Raw genomic sequence first — 19,599 nt, forward strand, 5'->3', positions numbered from 1 at the left:
TGTGGTGCCCACAGTATATAAGGAGGCAACCTACATCTGTTAGCACAGATGGAGACATCTCCCTAGGGCAGGGGTAGGCAACCTGGAGTTCTGAAACCATATGCGGCACTTTAGCCCTTCTCCAGTGGCTTTGACAAAGAAATTATTTGGGAATCAATGACGGTTATTTTTTTTTTTAACACTCTAATTTTAATTTCATCATTGTTGTGGGCCTGAAGAAATTCTGCACCTATGCACCAAATTAATAATAATAATAATAAAAAAGATTTCCTCAACCAAAATGTACTTCAGCCATTTAAGGTCTGGCGCCTTTTCCTCTAAATTTTGCCAAACCACAAGAGTGGTGGCTATTTTCAAATCTCCCTAGGTGGGTTACCAATAGGTTCCAAACAAAAAAAAGTAAAAGTCCCAGAGGAGAAGAGAGAATTTAATCGTGTGTGGACAGCTTCATTTACTTTCACCGCCAGCTTTACAGAGTTTAAGTTCCAAATAATCATAAATAGCCCACTGCAGAGTAACAAGCTTGTGGTAAAACATGTTAACAAATGCTTATTTGGACCTATTACTAGTTTTGATTGGCTAATTTAGTCTTAGTAGGATGTGTTTCCTTCATTATAGGGTTCAAATATGTTCTTTGGCTCCAGACAGAGTTTTTTTTTTTTAGTTATTATTTTTAGTAAAAAAGGGCTCTTTTGATAGTAAAAGTTGCCAAACCCTTACCTAGGGGTCCTGTAGCTTCTATTCTGCTGGCTGAAGAGGCATCATCGTATGTCTCCATATGTGGGTTCCACATATACTTGGGAAGACATGTCTTGATTGGCTGGCTACATTTATGCAAATTTCAGCGGGCAAATGTGTGCTTGTGATTGGAGGAGAGTATGTATAGAGTCTAGATCACCTGTGCTAAAAGAAATAGGATCATAATATTAAAACTTTCTTTTCTTCTGGTGTTGTAAATGCTGCATGTGACCAAAACATAGTGTGCAATAATCAGCAGCAGGCTTCAAACAGAAAAAGCCATTTAACCCTTTTACATTTTATTTCAATGCAAATACAGGGGCATTTACAGAAAGAGACTATTTGGATCTGCTCTGCCATCACTGACTTCCCCCCAACACTCCAACAGAAATGAATACCTGGGTTGTGGTTATCTTATCTTATGCGCTCCCTGGTGCACCCATAGAGAACTACACCTATTATTCTTCTGTCTGTAAGTTTATCTTATTTCCAGAAATCTCAAGTTGGTACAGCATCAAATCTGTTTAGTACTACTTACAAACATGGTGTGCTTATAAGGGGATAAATTAATTACTGTTTTGATGTTAATAACTCTTGGTTACCAAGATATGAAGGATCAAATTGAGGAGTCATTTGTTTACATGCTCATAGCCAGCATAGTTTATCTTTTTCCTCATTTATAATTTTGTTAAGTTAATAAATCCTCCGACTGACAGGCTGACTTCTGACCTCTTTGTGTTTTTTGTGACACAAATCCATTTTGTATTCAGTCTAAAACAGGTTTGACCTGTTGCTTTTTATATCTGTTATTGTAACATTGTGTATGACGTTCTAAGTTTCCTTAAGTTATGACGTTGCAAAATGATCTCACTGATCACCCACACACACACACCCAGGGTGTAACTGTATTAAATACAGTGCTTGTCTAGAAAATGTTATTAAAAGAGCCATAACAGTGGAAAAAATAAATGTGTGTGTGTGTGTGTGTGTGTGTGTGCGTGTGTATGTGTGTTAATGGTGCAGTGACAGACAAGCCCCTCCCATTCAGAGCCCTGAAAAGCAGGTGCATAACATGCCAGACAAATAATGCTGGTGCCTGACTCCTTGTGACGCAACAGTACATGTCTCAATGCCAGTACGCTTTTAGCTCTGTAGTGTCACTCTGGAAACACTTGTTCCTGTCTGAACGCTCACAGGGTGAAGACACACCCTGAGGCGTACCTTTACTGCCAAATAGACACAGAAAAAAGATAAATCTCTTCCCTCCAAAAAACCTACAGGGACATCAGTGGTGCACAGCAATCATTTTGGATGATATAGGGCCTTTTCTGATGTGATGTGATGTAAAATCAAATTACTTCCTGTTCAGGAGATTGTTGAGCGACATGCTCAGGATAAAGACATTGTATGTGACATTCACCTGCTCAGGTTGACGTTTCAGGGGCGTGCCACATGTGTCACCTATTGATCCTGCACGAGAAAGTCACAGTGAATTCACACAGCAGCACCAGCCAGCCAGCCAACAGCTATAGAAACAAGTTTGTATCGGTAAAGAGAAGAAAATGCACATTTAATGTTTGTGGTTTGGCTTTTAGTTTAAGGTTGGAATTTGCCCACGGGAAGTTATGTTCCGAGAAAATGAAGACAAAATCATGAAAGCTCCCGGCATTTGTTTTGATGGATCCTCATGTTGGCACATGTTTGCCCCCTATGTCAGGTAAAGTGGTGGTTTTGGTGGTGTGTCTAATTTTCCTTAATTACAAACCACAGCTCAGAAATCACAGCTGGATCTGGGTTGAATCTATTATTTGCCAATATTTACAGATAACTTGTATTTAATTCCCTTTCTTTACTTCCTTATTTAACTTTTAAAATATCTTGCTGTTATTTTTGTGAATTTGTTTGGCTTTGTTTGTGAATATACGGTTTGATCTTAAGGTCAAGTTTTAAGTGAAGTTACTGATAATATTTCTAAGAAAGGATGTTCCTGATATTCATCAGCAACACTGTGATGATAAAGTGATACTTAGATTATATCAAGGGGCTGGAGAAAACTTTCCCAGCAGGATGGCACAGTGGAGTTTTCCTTTGCCAGAAAAACAACACATCTGGATTTGTTACACAAGGCAACATCGTTCCTCTCAATCACAATCAGCTTTGTGGCTGCTCTTACACATCTTGTTCTTACATGTCAGGAGCTGACTTCACTCACTGTCTTCTGATACTCAATCAAGTATGTTTAAAGTCATTCGTGTAATCTAGCAATACCTGTACCTTAGTAAAACTGCTGTTATTTGTCAATACAGCTCATAATATTCTTTCATATTTTGGGACTTCCTCTTCTGCTCCCACCACCGAACTTCTTATACAGTACATGGGAACGGCACAGCTTCATAACAGATGTAAACATCTCTAAAAAGCTCTGGCCTGAGTAAACATTTACCATTTGTTAATGGAAGCCAACATTTATTGTCTATACAGTGCAAAATGTACCACTCTCTATGCTGTTTGCACTTTCCTTTAGCTGTGATAAAGGTAATGTGTTTGTTCTATTGTAATGAACTGTGATTACACTCAAAGGTGTGTCTGAGCAGGAATGTGTTCAAGACTTTCATTCGTTATTCAGTTCTTCAGGACGTTGTACGATATGGTTAACTGACTTAATGATGAGAACCAAAGAGAAAACCTTTTAGCCATAATCACAGGAAAGGCCTTAAGCATTCATTGACATGGGTCTCGTGGGAAGAGGTGCTTGTTATTAGCCTGAGAAGTTTTTTGTATGACTCACTCTTTTATCCCTTTCAAGTGCTGGGTAACAATAAGTACCAAAAGGGCCAAAAGTCACCACAAAGAAGCTTAAAGCATTTATACCTTTGAAAAAGTGTTTAAATGACTGTGTTTGTTATGTGACAGAGTGAAGAGGCCAGGCTCACATGTCAAAGATCTACACTGGCTGTGCATACTTCTCCTCCTGGTCGTCCTGTTGGCAGGTACGGTATGACATCAGCTGTGACAGGTTAGAATTGTTTGAAGACAATGGAGTGGCAGTGTCTGTCGTCTGGTAGCCTTATCTGGACTGACAACTCTGCACCTCTATTTATAAGTCGCAATGTCTGACAAGTCTGACATGCCAGTCATTCAGCATTCATCAAGTCACACACACGCGCGTGTGTGAATAAGTAGAATTTCTCTCCGAATTTGTATCTTAACCTGTTATTCTAGTCTGCTGCCCATTTCCTTATCACATTTTACGATGCTACAACTTCTTGTGAAGGAAGTTGAGCACAATTCAGAAACATTGGGCAAGCGCCATTTATCCCTGAGCTTATAAAAAACTTTAAAAAAATTAAAACTAGAATAGAGCTGCAACAATTAGTCAGTTAATGAATTAGTTGATTGACCGAAAATTAATTGTCATCAATTGTCAGAGCCTTCAGCCGTTCTGTGTATTTATTTTCCCTATTTCTTTAGCTATTATTAACATACATCATGAGTCTTTAAAATCTCCAACAAATCAGTCAGCCCATGTGAGAATGAAACACAAGATAAAGGAATTCTTTACACTGATGTCTAGTGTCCACCATACAGTATTATGGCTGTGGGTCACAACAAAACTTAAGTTGAAGTTTGAATTTTTTTTTTGTCATTCGTTCTGTGCTGACAAAAACTAATTATGGTTTCTTCCTCCCCCAACAGGTCAGGCTTCCTGTAATGAGACCACTGCTTCCCCTCTTTCCAGTCCTACAACAAATGCACAGACTTCAGGTAAACTTGCAAAGCATACAGAATCGTCCCACTCACTGCCATGTCAGGAGTACACTAATATTCCCTTAAGGAAGTTACAGCCTAGAAAAATAAGCAAAAGTTTATTTTCACAATATGAGTAAGAGTGAATACTCTCATCTTAGGTTTCACTTCCTCCACAGTTATCTCCTCAACTGTACGTAACAATGATAGAATCATGGTTTTAATCATATCTATCAACCAAAATCTTTTCAAATGGAGGTCCCTGCAAAATCTTATCATAGGGGTCCGTGACTTGATGTATATGAACTAATGTTAAAGGTTTTAGACATGAAAAAGGTTAAGAGCCACTGGTTAAATCCACTGTATAATGATGCATCATATTGTTTCTGATGTAAGATTTTATCCCAAAGTAACTTACTTAAGTGTAAAGAAGCCCAAAATGGAAATATTGAGAATAAAATCTAATTCAAATTGTACTTAAGTAAGATATGTGACTGAATATAAGCTACTTATTTTGCACAGCTAGAATCAGAGTAACTTTAAACATTCAACTGGAACTCCTTAAAACAGTACTGACATGCACATGTGTACCTGTCCTGACATATGGGCATTTTTAATGTAAGAGATGCGTCCTAGTCTGTGTAAAAACTGCATTGTGAAGTTCAGCTGACACTAATTTAAGGCTGGAAAAAAATATGTAATTCTCCTTTAAAATCAGTTTACCAGTTATGGAGAGTAAAAGAGGCTGTGAAAACACCTGTATACTGCCTCTGTGGTTCTAGGATTTTGATACGCTGCATTCATTTTGACTGTTTCTAAATCAGTCTCCTCAGCAACATTCTGCCTTTCCTTCTTATGACAGTATTTTACCATGTTGCTGTCACCGTGGACGTCAATGGACAGAAGGATGAATCAAACATCACTGCTTGGGTATGCTGGGAAGCTGGTTGTTGACTAATTGTTAATAGTAATATAAATCCTGTGATTAAATATATTAAATATTGTGTTTTCCTTTTCTCAGCTTGAGGACGTGTTCCGAAACAACCTGCAGAGTTGCGTATCTCAGATCAACAAACAAACAACAGCCCCACCTGCCTCTCCACACACTACATCTGCAAGCACTTCAAATGTGACGACACTCATGACGCCAGCGACAGCAACACTGCAGAGCTCTAATACAACTACAGCTGCAGCAAACACGACGTTACAGAGCTACAGCACAACACCGGCAGCAACGACATTCAGGAGCTCCAACACAACTACAACAGCAACAACAGCATCAGAAAGCTCCAACACAACTTCACCTGCAACAACAGCAGTAAAAGGCTCCAGCACAACTACACCTGCAACAACAGCAGTAAAAGGCTCCAACACAACTGCAACAACAGCGTTTAAAACTCCCACCATGACTATAGCTTCAACAACAGCATTACAAAGCACCATCATAACTACACCTGCAACAACAGCGTCAAAAACCACCACAATGGCTACAGCTGCAACAACAGCGTCAGAAACCACCACCATGGCTACACCTGCAACAACAGCATCAAAAACCACCACAGTGGCTACAGCTGCAACAACAGCGTCAGAAACCACCACAGTGGCTACAGCTGCAACAACAACAGCAGTAAAAAGCACCACCATGACTACTTTTGCCACAACAGCGTTAAAAACCAGCACCAAAACTGCAACTGCAACAACAACAGCCTCAGAAACCATCAAGACAACTACTTTACCTGTCACCGGAGTGATCACTCAGACTGCTCTCAGTGAAGACCAGAACAGGCCAACAAAGAGACCACCTCCCTCTCAGGCAAACAAGGAGCGTGTAGCTCGTGAAATCAGGAACAGTGTGACACAAACAAGGTATCACTGCAACGATTTCTTGTAAATAAATGAATGACTGAATGAAAGGGTGAATCTCCAGATAGATAGATAGATAGATAGATAGATAGATACTTTATTCATCTCCTTGGGGAATTTCAGGTATCCAGTATCTCCTGAATCTCTCAGTCCTGCAGTCCTGGGAATAGAAGTTTCATGCGCCACAAAGACTGCAATAAGGTAAGTGGAATAACAAAAATGTTCAAATGGCTAAAACAAGTGTACAGAATCTGCCTGTTTTTAACAACAACCTTATACCTCAGAAAAACCAACTGCTCAGTGACGCTGCAGCTGAGGCATAGCATCCCCCCGTGCTGCATCCTCCGTACGCTTTGTGCAGCCAGTAAAAATTCCTCTGACATCCATGTGGTGGGAAAATCAGCAGATAGAGTCCGTGAGTGTTGCATTATCTTAAATCCATAACTTACCTACCTAATGAGTTCCCATAATGCATTCAACTCTCTGTATCATTGAACAGGTGGACTAGAAAATGAGTGCAATAGCAATATACAAGAGGAAAAAAGTTGTGTTTATACTGGACAAGCCGGTGCAGCATGGTAAGATGTTTGTTTGAGTTTCCTCTTTTCAACCCCCCAGCTTATTTATGAAATTAACAAGAACATGGCACTTTTTTCTTTTTTTTTGAAATGCAGTATTTGTAATTTGATCTTTAGGGTAAATATATAGTACGATCGAGTCATTGTTTTAAATTTTTGAAACATTTTATGAGTTTTTTTGGGGTGCTGCACACTAATTTTTCAACTATCTTTAAATAGCCAAGAGTCTGAGTCAGCATATGTGATTCCTCAACGCAACACAACTCACTGTGATGCAGGTGAGCCCTGAACATTTCCCTTAAACATCTTCAGATAACAGAAAGTAAAGGAAGTACTCAACCCCTTGTCACTGACACCCACAACAGACATTAAGACATCATTATGTCCACATAACATGAAGTCCAAGTAATTGTCACTTGAACTCGGACATTGTCTTGTTAAGCAGTTGTGAGGCCGCAGAGCTATTTTGAAGTTTTAAAGAAATAATTCAACATTTGTAGCTTTCTTGCCAAGAGTTTGATAAGAAGATTGATATCACTTTGATATCTGTACGGTAAATATGAAAATATGAAAAAATAAAACATTATGTGAAAAATAAGACGGGTTGAATACTGCAAAAAGAAGTTAAAATTTGCTGTTGCTGTGTTCACACTGAGATTTGAATACAGTAACTAACATGCTTTGACTGTTTCAGAAAAGGGGAATAACGTCTGCAACTGCTCTGCTTACTGCAGTGGAACTGGTGAGTATTTTATCACCTAACAAGACAACCAGATTATTATCTAAAGAGATATAAACTCATATTGATTCTTTGTTTTCAGATGCATACTACACTTTTGAGATTTTTATAAAAGATACCAGCAAGATGAACCTTACGTATGTCTTGTCCCTGGTGAGTTTACATATTCTATGTGTGCATGTGTAAGTTTATATTGTAGTATTTGTCTTTAACTGTCAATTTTACATCACTTATCTGTTGATGCATCAGACTCTAACCTCTTGAATCTTTACAGATTTCTAAGCTTAAACAGCAACCAAACTGCTCTCCAAGTGCAGAGTGAGTTTTGCCATTCTTCAAACATATAAAAATAAAATTATACATGAATAAATCCAAATAAAAATAAATAACAATCTTTATAATGTTACTTTGCAGAGTTCCATGTCCATCATCAATCCTTGCATCTGAATACACGGTAATCAGCAACCATAGCGTGATCATATTGCCTGAATTTCCTGCTAAGATTATTTTGACTATTTGCTGGACTAATGCTGATCCAAATGATATCAACCTATTTTTGCCACAATGTACCTTGTTTGTATTTGTAACTGATTTACAAGAGCGATCCAATTGAAATATTTTGTTTCTGAGTCATGCATTTCATTGAGGAAACTGAAACTGTCTTATCACAAAAATGCATCAAGTACAATTTTATGGCTTTTGTGCACAGTTTCTCCTTTTGTGACACAGTTTGTACATGAAATACAACATTTGGGACCAGTTACACAGAACATCTTAAGTTTTCTCCCTCAAGTATGACACTTGAGACTTAATTTCTCCTTAGCTGAGGGACTTACACAGTTGCACAGAATCCCTTTAAAGGTTTCCTTAGTTAAGGAAAAACATTAACTCATTTACAGTGTTGAAAGAGGTTTTACAGCGGTAAAAGTTTCCATGGAGATTGTTTGTTCGCTTGGACTCACGCTTTTGATGCCTGTTATCATCTCACAAAGTTGGCTTATAGTTAGATATTGGAAAAATGGCAGAAGAAAAGAAGACAAGAAAACCATATTGGTCAGAGGAGGAAAAGATTATACTTCTGGATGAATACAATCATAGAAAGCACATTGTACAAAGTAAATTTGATCCCCAAATACCAGATTGTAGGAAGAAACTGCAACAAAAATTAATTCAGTCAAATCTATAGTGTAAACATAATTGTAGTTATAATTATAGTTGTTTTGTTTTGTTTTTTTGTACAATTAAAACACTGAATAATGAAACTGAATAATGAAATACAGTGCAGTGAGAGGCCAAAAATCCCAGGGGGCTTATTTAAAGCCTCCACACGGGCCTTTTACAAAGTTATTAAGAACTCAAAGGTACAGAAAGATAAAGAACAATACATAAAATGATACAGGTGATAACAAACTACTAATAGCAAAATATGTTTGATTGCAACAAAAAACAGCAAGAATAGTATCAATTTAAGAGCAGAAAATGGTCATGTTGCAGTTAGGATAGAGTCAGAGGTACCTTAAGTTGTTTTTTTTTTTTTTACCTTGCTTTGGTTGCTAAGGTCTTTTGTGCAACAGTCTCAGGATTCCTTCAGTATGAGACCAAGACAAGGAGAAAAACGTAAGTACTTAAGTGAGTGTTTGAAGGAAACCTTAAGGAGAAGACTTAAGGGGGTTTTGTGCAACCAGATTTTCAGAGGAAACCTTGACTAGGACTTTAAGGAAAAATCTTAACCAAAGGTGTTTTGTGTAACTGGCACCTGGCACTAACTGACACTTTTCAAGCCCAGACAGCATTTTGGGGGACTTTTTTTTATCTTTTAATGCACAGAAGAATATTTTGTATCAGAAATACATAAAATTTTATTTTTTATTTTTTAATTATATTTTATATTTATTTATATATATATATATATACATATATTTAAATTATTTTAATATGTTACTTCAACATAATCACTTGAGATAGTTTGACTAAAATGAAAATTTTCTTCTCAGGATGCCAATGTCACATGTGGACTCAATGAGGCAGAGTGAGTATAATCATATAGTAGCTTTGAAGGAACATATTTAATTCGCTGATACATTTGTGACTGACACCTGTGCACCTCTGATTTTTTTTTTTTTTCCAAAATTCTAGTCTTCAAAGCTGCCGTGTGATTTTAGTCTTTGCCCATGAGGTTCCTATCTGTAATGTGTCGACAGCCGTGATCAATGTGTTTCAGTCTGTGAAAGAAATTAGTTTCAATGGACAGGTGACCCGAGCAGGTGTGTATATTTGATACAAGGAAGCAAGTCAGTTCAGTTCATACAGTCAAGAATAACTGAGGGGAATCCTGTAACACTCCTTATTTGTGTTTTTTCTTTTATGTCACCCAGCAATTTGTGGAAATTCAGAAGTCAACAGCAACCCACTAAAATCGGAGTTCAAGTGGGACATAGTTTACCTAAAGCGTGCCTCCTTTTGTACAATAGAAGAGTCCAACCTCAACCTCACTTGGTTTGTATGATCTTCTTATGATCCCATCTATTGCAATATTTAAGAGCTGTTTGTATCGTAGCTGATCAACATGTAACACCTGATGATGAACATTTCTAAACACTTTTACACAAGATCTTAATTTCTCTTTTTTATTTGTAGTCCAAATGGAGTAAATGTGCTTGTGCAGATGGATGAGCAGTGCAATCAGAGGGTTTTTACCACACCTAGCCCAAACGTGACAACCACACTCAGCCCAAATGTGACAACCACACTCAGCCCAAATGTGACAACGGCAGAACCCAACACCACCACCTCGTCTGTCAATGTAACTTCTCCGCTGAACACAACTGTGACTGCACAACCAAACACCACCACCCTGTCTGCGAATGTAACTTCATCCCCACTGAACACGACAGCTCAAGCCCTGAATGCCACCACCACCAGCTCTCCTGCTAATATCACAGCGACAGGTTTGTTATCACCTCAGCAGCACTGTGTATAGCTCTGTTTCAGTCCTTACATCATTATTGCATCATTTATAGTGTCCTCTTTAAATTGTGTTGACCACAGCTGACAGCCAAGCCAACGCGCTGCTTGACCTGACCAGAGACGTGTCCAGTCTGAACTCCAGCCAGGTGGATCAGCTTGTGTCCCAGCTGGAGAATCTGTTGTCAGGCCCGACTGTCAGCCTGGCACTGGGAAACACTTCTGTCCATATCGTCAGTAATCTATTGGGTGCTTCTCCTGAGGTGCTGTCCGACTCCTCCAACAGGTTACAGATTAATTTATCTATAATTCTCTATTATGTACAGTAAAAAAAGAAATTCAATACTCAGACTCAGAGGTTCCTGACATTATATTTTGCACCTGTTGCAAGCGGTAATTGTCCTCCACACCTGATTACTAAACATACTGAAATGTAAAGTTAGACCACTAGAGATTGTATAAAAGTAATGGACAAAGTCACCATGAAGTCATCTAGTCTATTGCTCAGTGGACTCCCATTTGGAGGCCTTGAGTTTACCATTTAGACTGTCGCCATCTTGGATTTTTGGAGGCAGAAGTTATATTTGGACAAGAGGGTGGAGCTAACCCTGATGCTAGCTGCTACTTTGTTAGCATGGTGCATTTACAGTCTATGGTTGACTGTGATAATGTTAATGCTGATGCTAATTTTCATCAGCAAAAAAAAACAGGCTTAAACCATTAAAACCAAATATACTTACTGGAAAAAATGGACTCCTTAGAGCAGTGGTCAGCAACGGTAACTATCAAAAGAGCCATTCTGAGGCCTAGTTCAGGGCCACAGCCCAGAGATTGGGAACCACTAGAGTAACTGAATTATTTCTAATATCATAATCACTCATATTTTGCACAATACCAGTTCATTTATTTTTCTTTCTTTGTTTTTCACCAGGATCATAGGGATTGTTGATACAGTGGGGTTGAAGCTGGTCCTTGATGGAAAGGCTCAGACCCTCTTGTCCCCGGCTGTGGCTTTGTCTGTGAAACCAGCAGATGGCAGCAACTTTCAGGAAACATTCTTCTCCATCTCAGACCCCAATGATGTCCAGGTACGACATGAGCAGTCCACTTTATTTCATCTGCATGAAGTGTTGTATAGGTAATACATCAAAACATTTGTGATGCTGTTTAGATGAGTGCGATCCTATGAGATGCTGGTTATTCTAAAGCAGATGTCCGTGTTTCAGAGTTTAGAGATTTGCAACAGTGGTGGACAGAAACTAAGTATTTCTAGCCAAGTACTGTGTGCAATTTTAGAAAACCTGTACATGACTTAAGCATTTCCATTTTATGCTACTTAATCCACTACATTTCAGAGGGAAATACAATACAGTGTTAGTTTAGATTAAATCTGCGGTTTTTGTCTTGTGACCAATTACAAAAATGCAGCGTCCTGTTTGAGGCCCTTGTTTTCAGCTCCAACACAAGGGCATTTCCCATCTAAATTTTTATGATGGAAAATACCAAAGTATGACTACTTGTGCAGCAAAAAAAAAACCCATCTTCTTTCCTCTGTGACCTTTTGAAGGGGACCTGACCCCTAGGTTGGGAAACACTGGACTTAACTGTTTGTAAAGTAGATAAAGCAGCTCCTCCTCAACTTGTAAATGCTGCCCACATGTTGATGCACCTAAAGCACAATTTGCTGATAATACTTCTGTGGTTTTACTTAAGTAGACTAGGATTTTAAGTGCAAAACTTTTTGTTGATTTTTGTTTTTAGATTGTTGCAAAACATTTACTTAGTTAACGGATCTGAGAACTTCTTCCACAACTGAAACTTAAGCTCCTGCAGCCACATTTTGAAACAGGCAGTAAGGAGTAAAACAATCTGGACCCACTTACAACTATCTGATATTTGTTAAAGCATTGTTTGCAAGAGGATGAGTAATCCCAGAGGCATTAACGGGCTCGTTGACAGCAAACAGACATTTTTCACAATAGAAACGTTGACGTGTCACAGCATGAAACACACAGGAGTAATTAATGACAGGAATCATTTATGGCTGCTTTCCATTGATGTGTTCCAGCTCCAGCACCTTGGTATTTTGCTGGCAAGGCCTTGTTATTGGTATTTGTTCCATGTGCATTTTGCCTGCTGTGGAAAAGTGTCTATATATGTCCTGCTGCACGTGCAATGATTAGAAATAGTTCTCCAACATAACCTGAACATGGAATTCCTTGTAAACAATAAATTCAGTTAATTTAATTTGAAACACTAATCTATGTATGGAAAAAAATACCTGCAATAATACATAATCTTGACGTTAGCTGCATTCAGTATATTTCAGAAATGTGGAAAGCGGCTTCTGCTTCTGTTGCATGGAAACATTCAGTTAGGTGAACTAGGTCAGCCTACTTCCCTTCATCACAATGACACGACTTTTTTAATATGATTTCTGCGGGTACATCCCTGGATTACACTTGTTTTTGTACATGTGGCACCCAAGAAGAAATGGGTTGAGCTATTACAGCTCAGCTACTGCAAACAATGATCTCTGACAGATTGGTGTCAGTTGCCCCAAATAAAAAAGTGGTATTAAAACTCTATGATGATAAAATCTAGTCGTTAAGCCTGTGTATTTCTGTTCATGTCCCACGTGTGTTGCAGGTTCGTGGGGCTCCCAGGCTCAGAAGGAGTGTGAGAAAAGACTCCTCCATACCTCAGGGCTCCATCAGGCTACCCCCCACCCTCACACAGAGTTTGACCTCTGAGCAACAGCAGCTGGTCTCCAGAGTCCAGTTCAATTTCTACCAGGAGAGCACAGTGTACCAGGTCTGTACATTTAACAAACGTCACATTCAAAAGAACTCTGACACACTTGGCTTTACTACAATACAGAAATGTGTTGCTTTAATCATCTGTGTTTTTAATTTTACACCCCTGAATTAGCGCTCTAACAGAAACTTATGGACTATATTTTAAATTACATATGGCAACACTGTCTTTACAAACTAATAACCTGTGTTCACTCTAAATGGTCATGCAGGACAGATCTTTGGGAAAACGCAAACTCAATAGTGGGATCCTGGGAGCGAGTGTGGCCAACCTGTCAATCAAAGAACTGCAGGACGATGTTGTAATTCACCTGAAGAACATGGAGCCTGTTCCAGTGAGTCAGTTTAAAAAAATGTTTTTTTAAGGACATGGGATATTTACTGACAGAGTTAAATCTATAGAAAAAGGTAAACTGGCACAGGTAGCGCACAGCTACATCAAATTTGAATTCTCTCTGGGGAAAACAAATATAAGACAAAGGTGAAATTTTCATGTGTTTTAGCAGATTAAATACAGACAGGCCACAAACATGCCGCAAGATTAATAGTGGTCTTTCGTCTCGTGTCTTTTCCCAAACTACAGGCTAATTTTGTGGCTACTTGTGTTTTCTGGGACTTTACATTAAATGGTAAGTTTTCCAACTGTGTCAATCAGAAATAAGTAAAAATAAATCAAGATAAAAATATGATTCATCCATGTTTTCTCTCGGCAGACGGATCAGGTGGTTGGAATCCGAGAGGCTGTTCTGTCCGAAACAGCACTGACAATGAGACAATATGTGGCTGCAATCATTTAACTAGTTTTGCTATACTGCTGGTGAGATGATCATCATATTTCTATATTTTCATGCATCCTTTTGTTGGGTAAACACTTTTCCACTATGCTGTAACTTTACCTTGTTTCTTCGCTTTCTCACAGGACCTCTCCAGAGAGACTCTCACCAGTCGTGTTCAGGCCACCATCCTCACCTTTATCACATATATTGGCTGTGGAATCTCTGCCATCTTCCTCTCCATCACCCTCCTCACCTACTTGTCTTTTGGGTGAGTGTCGAGAGCCATAAGATAGATTACACACATCCAGCTTTTTATAAATACCACTTAAGTAGCATGCATTGTTGTCTGCAGTGGCTAATGCTGTTATTTGGTATTTACATGTCCTGAATGAAAGGAAAGACTGCTCCTTAAATGAGCTGTGCAGTTTTTTATAACATGCTGGAGGGTGTTCCTGTCCCGAGCAGCATAGTTTTCATACCAGACTGTGACTGAACTGATGAGGACACTCGACTGTACATCTGTAAAAGTTGCTGAGGGTATCGGTTGGCATGCCAAATTTCCTCAGCTTTCTTAAGATGTAGGATTTCTTGATGATCTGCCATGTGTTGTGAGACCAGGTGAGATCCTCGCTGATGTGGGTGCCAAGAAATTTAAAGGTTCTCACCCTCTCTTCCTCTGTCTCACCCATGTGTAGTGGCATGTGCTGCCCTTTACCCTTCCTAGTTATCATCTCCTTGGTCTTATCTGCATTTGGGGAGAGATTATTTGATAGCAGTTCACATACAGGTATGATGATCTTGGCTTTGTCAGTAATATAGACAATGCTAACACATTATAAAAAGTGTTTTCAACTTTTTAAATAACAGTTTCATGGCAGTTCATCTTGTGATGTTGAACAACATTCTGCCTGAGCAACTGTTACGCACAGTGTAGCATAGTATAATAGTGAGACATTATCAAATGTGAAAGCGTCTTTCTCGATTATCCTGACCACCAAACAAACACAACATATATAAAAATTGATAACAGATCTATATTATTTTATCCCTTAGGCTGCCATTTATTACTTCTGGAGATCAAAAGTGGATCTGGTTTGCAATGCAATATTAAGAATGTGCAAAATTCAGGAAAACTAGAAAGAGGCAGATCTTTTTATCACAGCACATTTTACAGTAGATGCATTGTTCACTGAGAAGAGTCCACTGAGATGCGTCATGTTGCTTAAATCATTTGAACATTGCAGGAAGTTGCGGAAGGACATTCCATCCAAAATCCTAATCCAGCTGTGCATGGCTCTGCTGCTGCTGAACCTGGTCTTTCTGGTGGATGCGTGGCTGGCGCTCTACCCTGACGCTGTGGGCCTCTGCATCTCCACTGCCTGGTTCCTTCATTACTTCCTGCTGGTCACCTTCACCTGGATGGGACTTGAGGCCGTCCACATGTACGTGGCCCTCGTGAAAGTCTTCAATAGCCACATATCACGCTACATGCTGAAGTTCTCGGTGGTCGGCTGGGGCGTCCCGATGATCGTGGTCATTATTGTCATTGCGATTGACAAGGATAACTACGGTCTTGTCTCCTACGGAAAGTTTTCCGATGGCACTAGTGATGACTTGTGAGTCTTCTGACAGATGCCTTACATGCACATTATTCTACACACTATTAGACACATGAAATAAAACCTGCACAAAATGAAAAACTGACCTTTTAATTTTCTTCCATCCATGTCCTCTCCCACAGCTGCTGGCTGAAAAACGACATTGCTTTCTATGTGGCAGTAGTGGCATATTTCTGCGTAATTTTCCTCTTCAACCTCGCCATGTTTGTGGTGGTGTTGGTCCAGCTGTGTCGGATAAAGAGGCAGAACCCTCACAATGCTCAGCACCGCACCACGCTGCAGGATGCGCGCAGTGTGGCAGGGATAACTGTCCTCCTGGGCCTCACTTGGGGTTTTGCCTTTTTTGCCTGGGGGCCCCTTAACCTGCCGTTCATGTACCTCTTTGCCATCTTTAACTCCTTGCAAGGTGAGTTGACTTATTTGTGTCTGGGCGTTCTCATGATAGTGAGTCTATTAACACCTGGGTAAGGTCCTTTTTTTGGCCACTTGGGCTGATCACAGCCATTCATAACAATTCTGTTCCAGAAGACGCACTGCAACTTGTTTCACAAGCATCCCAGAAGCTTATAAAATACAAGCCTGGTCGCTCTGAATCGCTCCTGTTGTGTTTTTTTTTTTAAACAATTATGAACTACTGCAACTACAAGAGGTCCTGGAGCATACAGTCATAAATGTGCACACACAATATGAGGCTGATTGCTCCAGTAGTTTGTGAGATAAGCTGGGGACAGACAGATACACACACTCACACTACACACACTCACACATACAACCAAACGCTTGATCTCCTCAAAACTTATATCTGGCAGAATGATGGCTGGGGCCCTGATCACACAGAAAGAGTTTTAGCAGCTGGAGCTCCTTTTTGTAATTGTTTTTCTTTGAACTTTTAGAGCTGAAAAACTTCATCTCGGTGCGGAAAAACTTCATCTCTTTTTTCGTCAGCTTTTTTCCCATTGTTCAATTGGATGAACCGAGAAGCAGGCCTTCTGTGGCAGCCACAACAACAAGTTTACAGTTGGCAAACAATGGAGGACAAACTGGTGGTAGCAGTTGCAGAGCTATACAACCTGACGATAGACAGCAGGTTGTCAAACTGCCCCCGAGTCATCCTAAAATATGTCTGGAAACAGCTAGCATGGAGGCTAAGCTCCTGGACCAACTGGTAGTACTCCCTGTGATCCCCCCTCTTTTTTAGGGTCTCATGTACCCACAAAGTCCTCTGTTTCCCTGTGCCCAACAAACTTTACTGACAGCCTCTTACCCTCAGCTAGAGCTAGAGCACCTACCCTCTACTCAGGGCCATGGGCCTCGCATTTTGCAACCTGCAAAACACTTTCTGTGTGATCAGGGCCTAAAACTACAATAATAGCACCCAAGTTATTAATCGTAATAATCCTTTATTAAGTTTTGGTCTAGTAGCGCTCATCCTTCACACAAAATGTGGAGAAAGGTAGACCAAAAACTTAAAAACACTAGCAGCATAAACTTAGACACACTGTGTATGCATGTGATATACATACAAAGGCTCTTTCTGTTTTGCAGGTTTCTTTATATTTGTGTTCTACTGTGCGGTGAAAGAAAACGTGAGAAGGCAATGGAGAACGTACCTGTGCTGCGGCAAAATGAGACTAGCAGAGAACTCAGGTTAGAGATGATCACGACTCTACCAACTTGGCTGTAAACCTTCACATGTTTGGTCTTTTTAATCTAGTCCTTCAAAGTAACTGATTCAAGTGCATCAGTTGCCTGTTGGTAATTTATTACACAATGATTATGTTACAATTTTTGTCTTGTGGGATTTCTTTTAACAGAATGGAGCCGCACTGCAACACAGAAGACTGTGAAGAAGTCATCAATGACCAAACTGAGATCTCTTAATTCCTCAAAGTCCTCCCAGTCCAATAACTCATCCAGCTCCACCTCTTTCCTCGTCAGTGACTCTTCAGAGCAGATTAATGGCATTGGTAAGTGAAGACATTCGGCCACTGATTGTGCCAGTAATTCATACACGATATTTTAATTTTAGTAGTAATCAACCTGACAAACTATGTTAAAAACAGATTTTATTGCTGCAGCTCTTTAAATATGTTGACACCCCTGGTCTTGGCAGATTCTGAGCTGACAGTGGCCAGGGGCCCACTGTCATATAGCCTAGGCGTGCATTTGCAAAAATGGAAATAACGCAGTAATGCTGTGTTACAGGCAGCCCGTTTGAAGACAGAATAATCACAGCGGATGAAGACCCCAGTATGGACGTGGTCCTCAATGAGATCAACAGACAGTACAGAGACCGACAAGCCTCCTGATCCTGAGAGGACACAACAGACTGTTAAATGGCTCTTAATTTGAAACACCTGTACATACTGTAATAATAGATAGTAATTTATGTACCATCCCTTTGCACATAATATGTATTATATGGAAATCCTACATTATAAATGGCACTTGATTTTTGAACACTTTTTATATACTCATACTGAACACTTATTGTATTTGCACAAAAAACAAACAAAAAACTTTTATTCACTGGTACTGTGATGTTATCAGTATAAGTAGTCAAATTCCAGTGGTGCATTGCACACACTGACTCATGGTCAACAAGTCAATATCAACACAAGCCAACAGACTGACACCAGTTTTGACCTTAAATTACTTTCTTGTAATTGCAAAATAAAAAGAATTATGTTTGTATTTATCATAGTTTTTTGTTATTATTCTCAACTGTAGAGCTAACTCTGTCAGGTGTTAGGTGGTGGGAAAGTGGAGACTCTGATACTCTAAAAAGTAAGGGGAACTGCGAAAGTCATCAGGGTTCATCCTATGGGGGACAAACATTTCTGTAAAGTGGCAATCTATCCAATAGTTTCACTTCAGGCTAAAGATGTCAGCAATCAGTTCAGGAAAGACCCAAATGCAGAGCAGCAGGCAGGTTTAAGGTTTAACCAACAGCAAGCTTTAGTAAAGCAGATAAAAGATATCCAGAACAGGCAGGTAACTGAAAGTCCAAATGAAAGAAGATCCAACACTAAACTAAAAACAAACAGAACACAAGACACCAGGCAGGACACAACACCAAGAACACAGGGATGAACACAAAACGAACGCAGACGAACTGACAAGGAACAAAGGGAAACACACAGAAAACTAATCACAAGAATGAGACACAGGTGGAGTAGGTGGACATGTGCAAAGGAGGGAAATGGGGATTGGCTTACAACAAGGTGGGGACACTAGGGTGGAGAAAACCAGACTATACAGAACAGGTGTGAAGGGAAGACTCTGGGAGCAGGGAAAGGACGAACAAGAGTGTTGGAAGTTTAAGCTGAACTTATAAAGAGCTTAACAGTGGAAATTACTATGAGAGCAATGTCGCTTACCTCTCACATGGAGTACAGCAGCAAAAGGGGAAAGGAAAGGCTGGAGACACCCCTTTATAGGTGGGGTACCCCCAAAGTTCAATGTAGGGGTACAGAAAGTGAGTACCAAATGTCCCACATTTTGACTACAGATGCAATGGAAGGATATATTCACAGTTACCTTCTAAGAATATGGCAAAATGATGCGAATTGAGGCTAAGTCAGTCCAGTCCCAACAAAAAAAGACAGCAGCCACAAATTCTTTAGGTAGAGAACGAGGATGACAGGACTATCAGTTGACACTGCTCCTGTGCTGCAGGGTTTGAGCCCTCTGTCTGCCTTCTGGGGATGAGTGAAGTACTCTCATGTATTTATTATTGATACACACACCTGGTGCAGA

General features: G+C 39.7%; 1 protein-coding gene across 1 annotated transcript; it reads left to right on the forward strand.

The window, feature by feature from the left end:
- The first annotated feature begins 2,234 nt into the window (after positions 1–2,234).
- On the forward strand, positions 2,235–18,541 carry LOC117263618 (uncharacterized). The gene is made up of 29 exons (XM_033637196.2): positions 2,235–2,455; positions 3,652–3,728; positions 4,435–4,503; positions 5,348–5,415; positions 5,507–6,351; positions 6,472–6,549; positions 6,633–6,763; positions 6,848–6,926; positions 7,146–7,204; positions 7,621–7,668; positions 7,748–7,818; positions 7,940–7,983; positions 8,080–8,119; positions 9,660–9,694; positions 9,802–9,929; positions 10,041–10,161; positions 10,303–10,613; positions 10,714–10,915; positions 11,561–11,717; positions 13,279–13,443; positions 13,658–13,780; positions 14,029–14,074; positions 14,159–14,262; positions 14,365–14,489; positions 15,466–15,837; positions 15,963–16,246; positions 17,386–17,487; positions 17,655–17,807; positions 18,046–18,541. Exons 1-29 carry the CDS (start codon positions 2,364–2,366, stop codon positions 18,147–18,149), a joined length of 4,233 nt encoding a protein of 1,410 aa, XP_033493087.2. The 5' UTR covers positions 2,235–2,363; the 3' UTR covers positions 18,150–18,541.
- The last annotated feature ends 1,058 nt before the right edge of the window (positions 18,542–19,599 follow it).

The sequence above is a fragment of the Epinephelus lanceolatus genome, chromosome 11, assembly GCF_041903045.1.
Source record: "Epinephelus lanceolatus isolate andai-2023 chromosome 11, ASM4190304v1, whole genome shotgun sequence".
In the NCBI taxonomy this organism is placed as follows: Eukaryota; Metazoa; Chordata; class Actinopteri; order Perciformes; family Serranidae; genus Epinephelus; species Epinephelus lanceolatus.

Coding starts and splice junctions, on each gene's coding strand:
- LOC117263618 (XM_033637196.2), top strand. CDS start 2,364: ATGTTCCGAGAAAATGAAGACAAAATCATGAAAGCTCCCGGCATTTGT. Junction 6,550..6,632: donor GCCACAAAGACTGCAATAAG/GTAAGTGGAATA, acceptor CTTATACCTCAG/AAAAACCAACTGCTCAGTGA. Junction 10,162..10,302: donor TCCAACCTCAACCTCACTTG/GTTTGTATGATC, acceptor TTTTATTTGTAG/TCCAAATGGAGTAAATGTGC.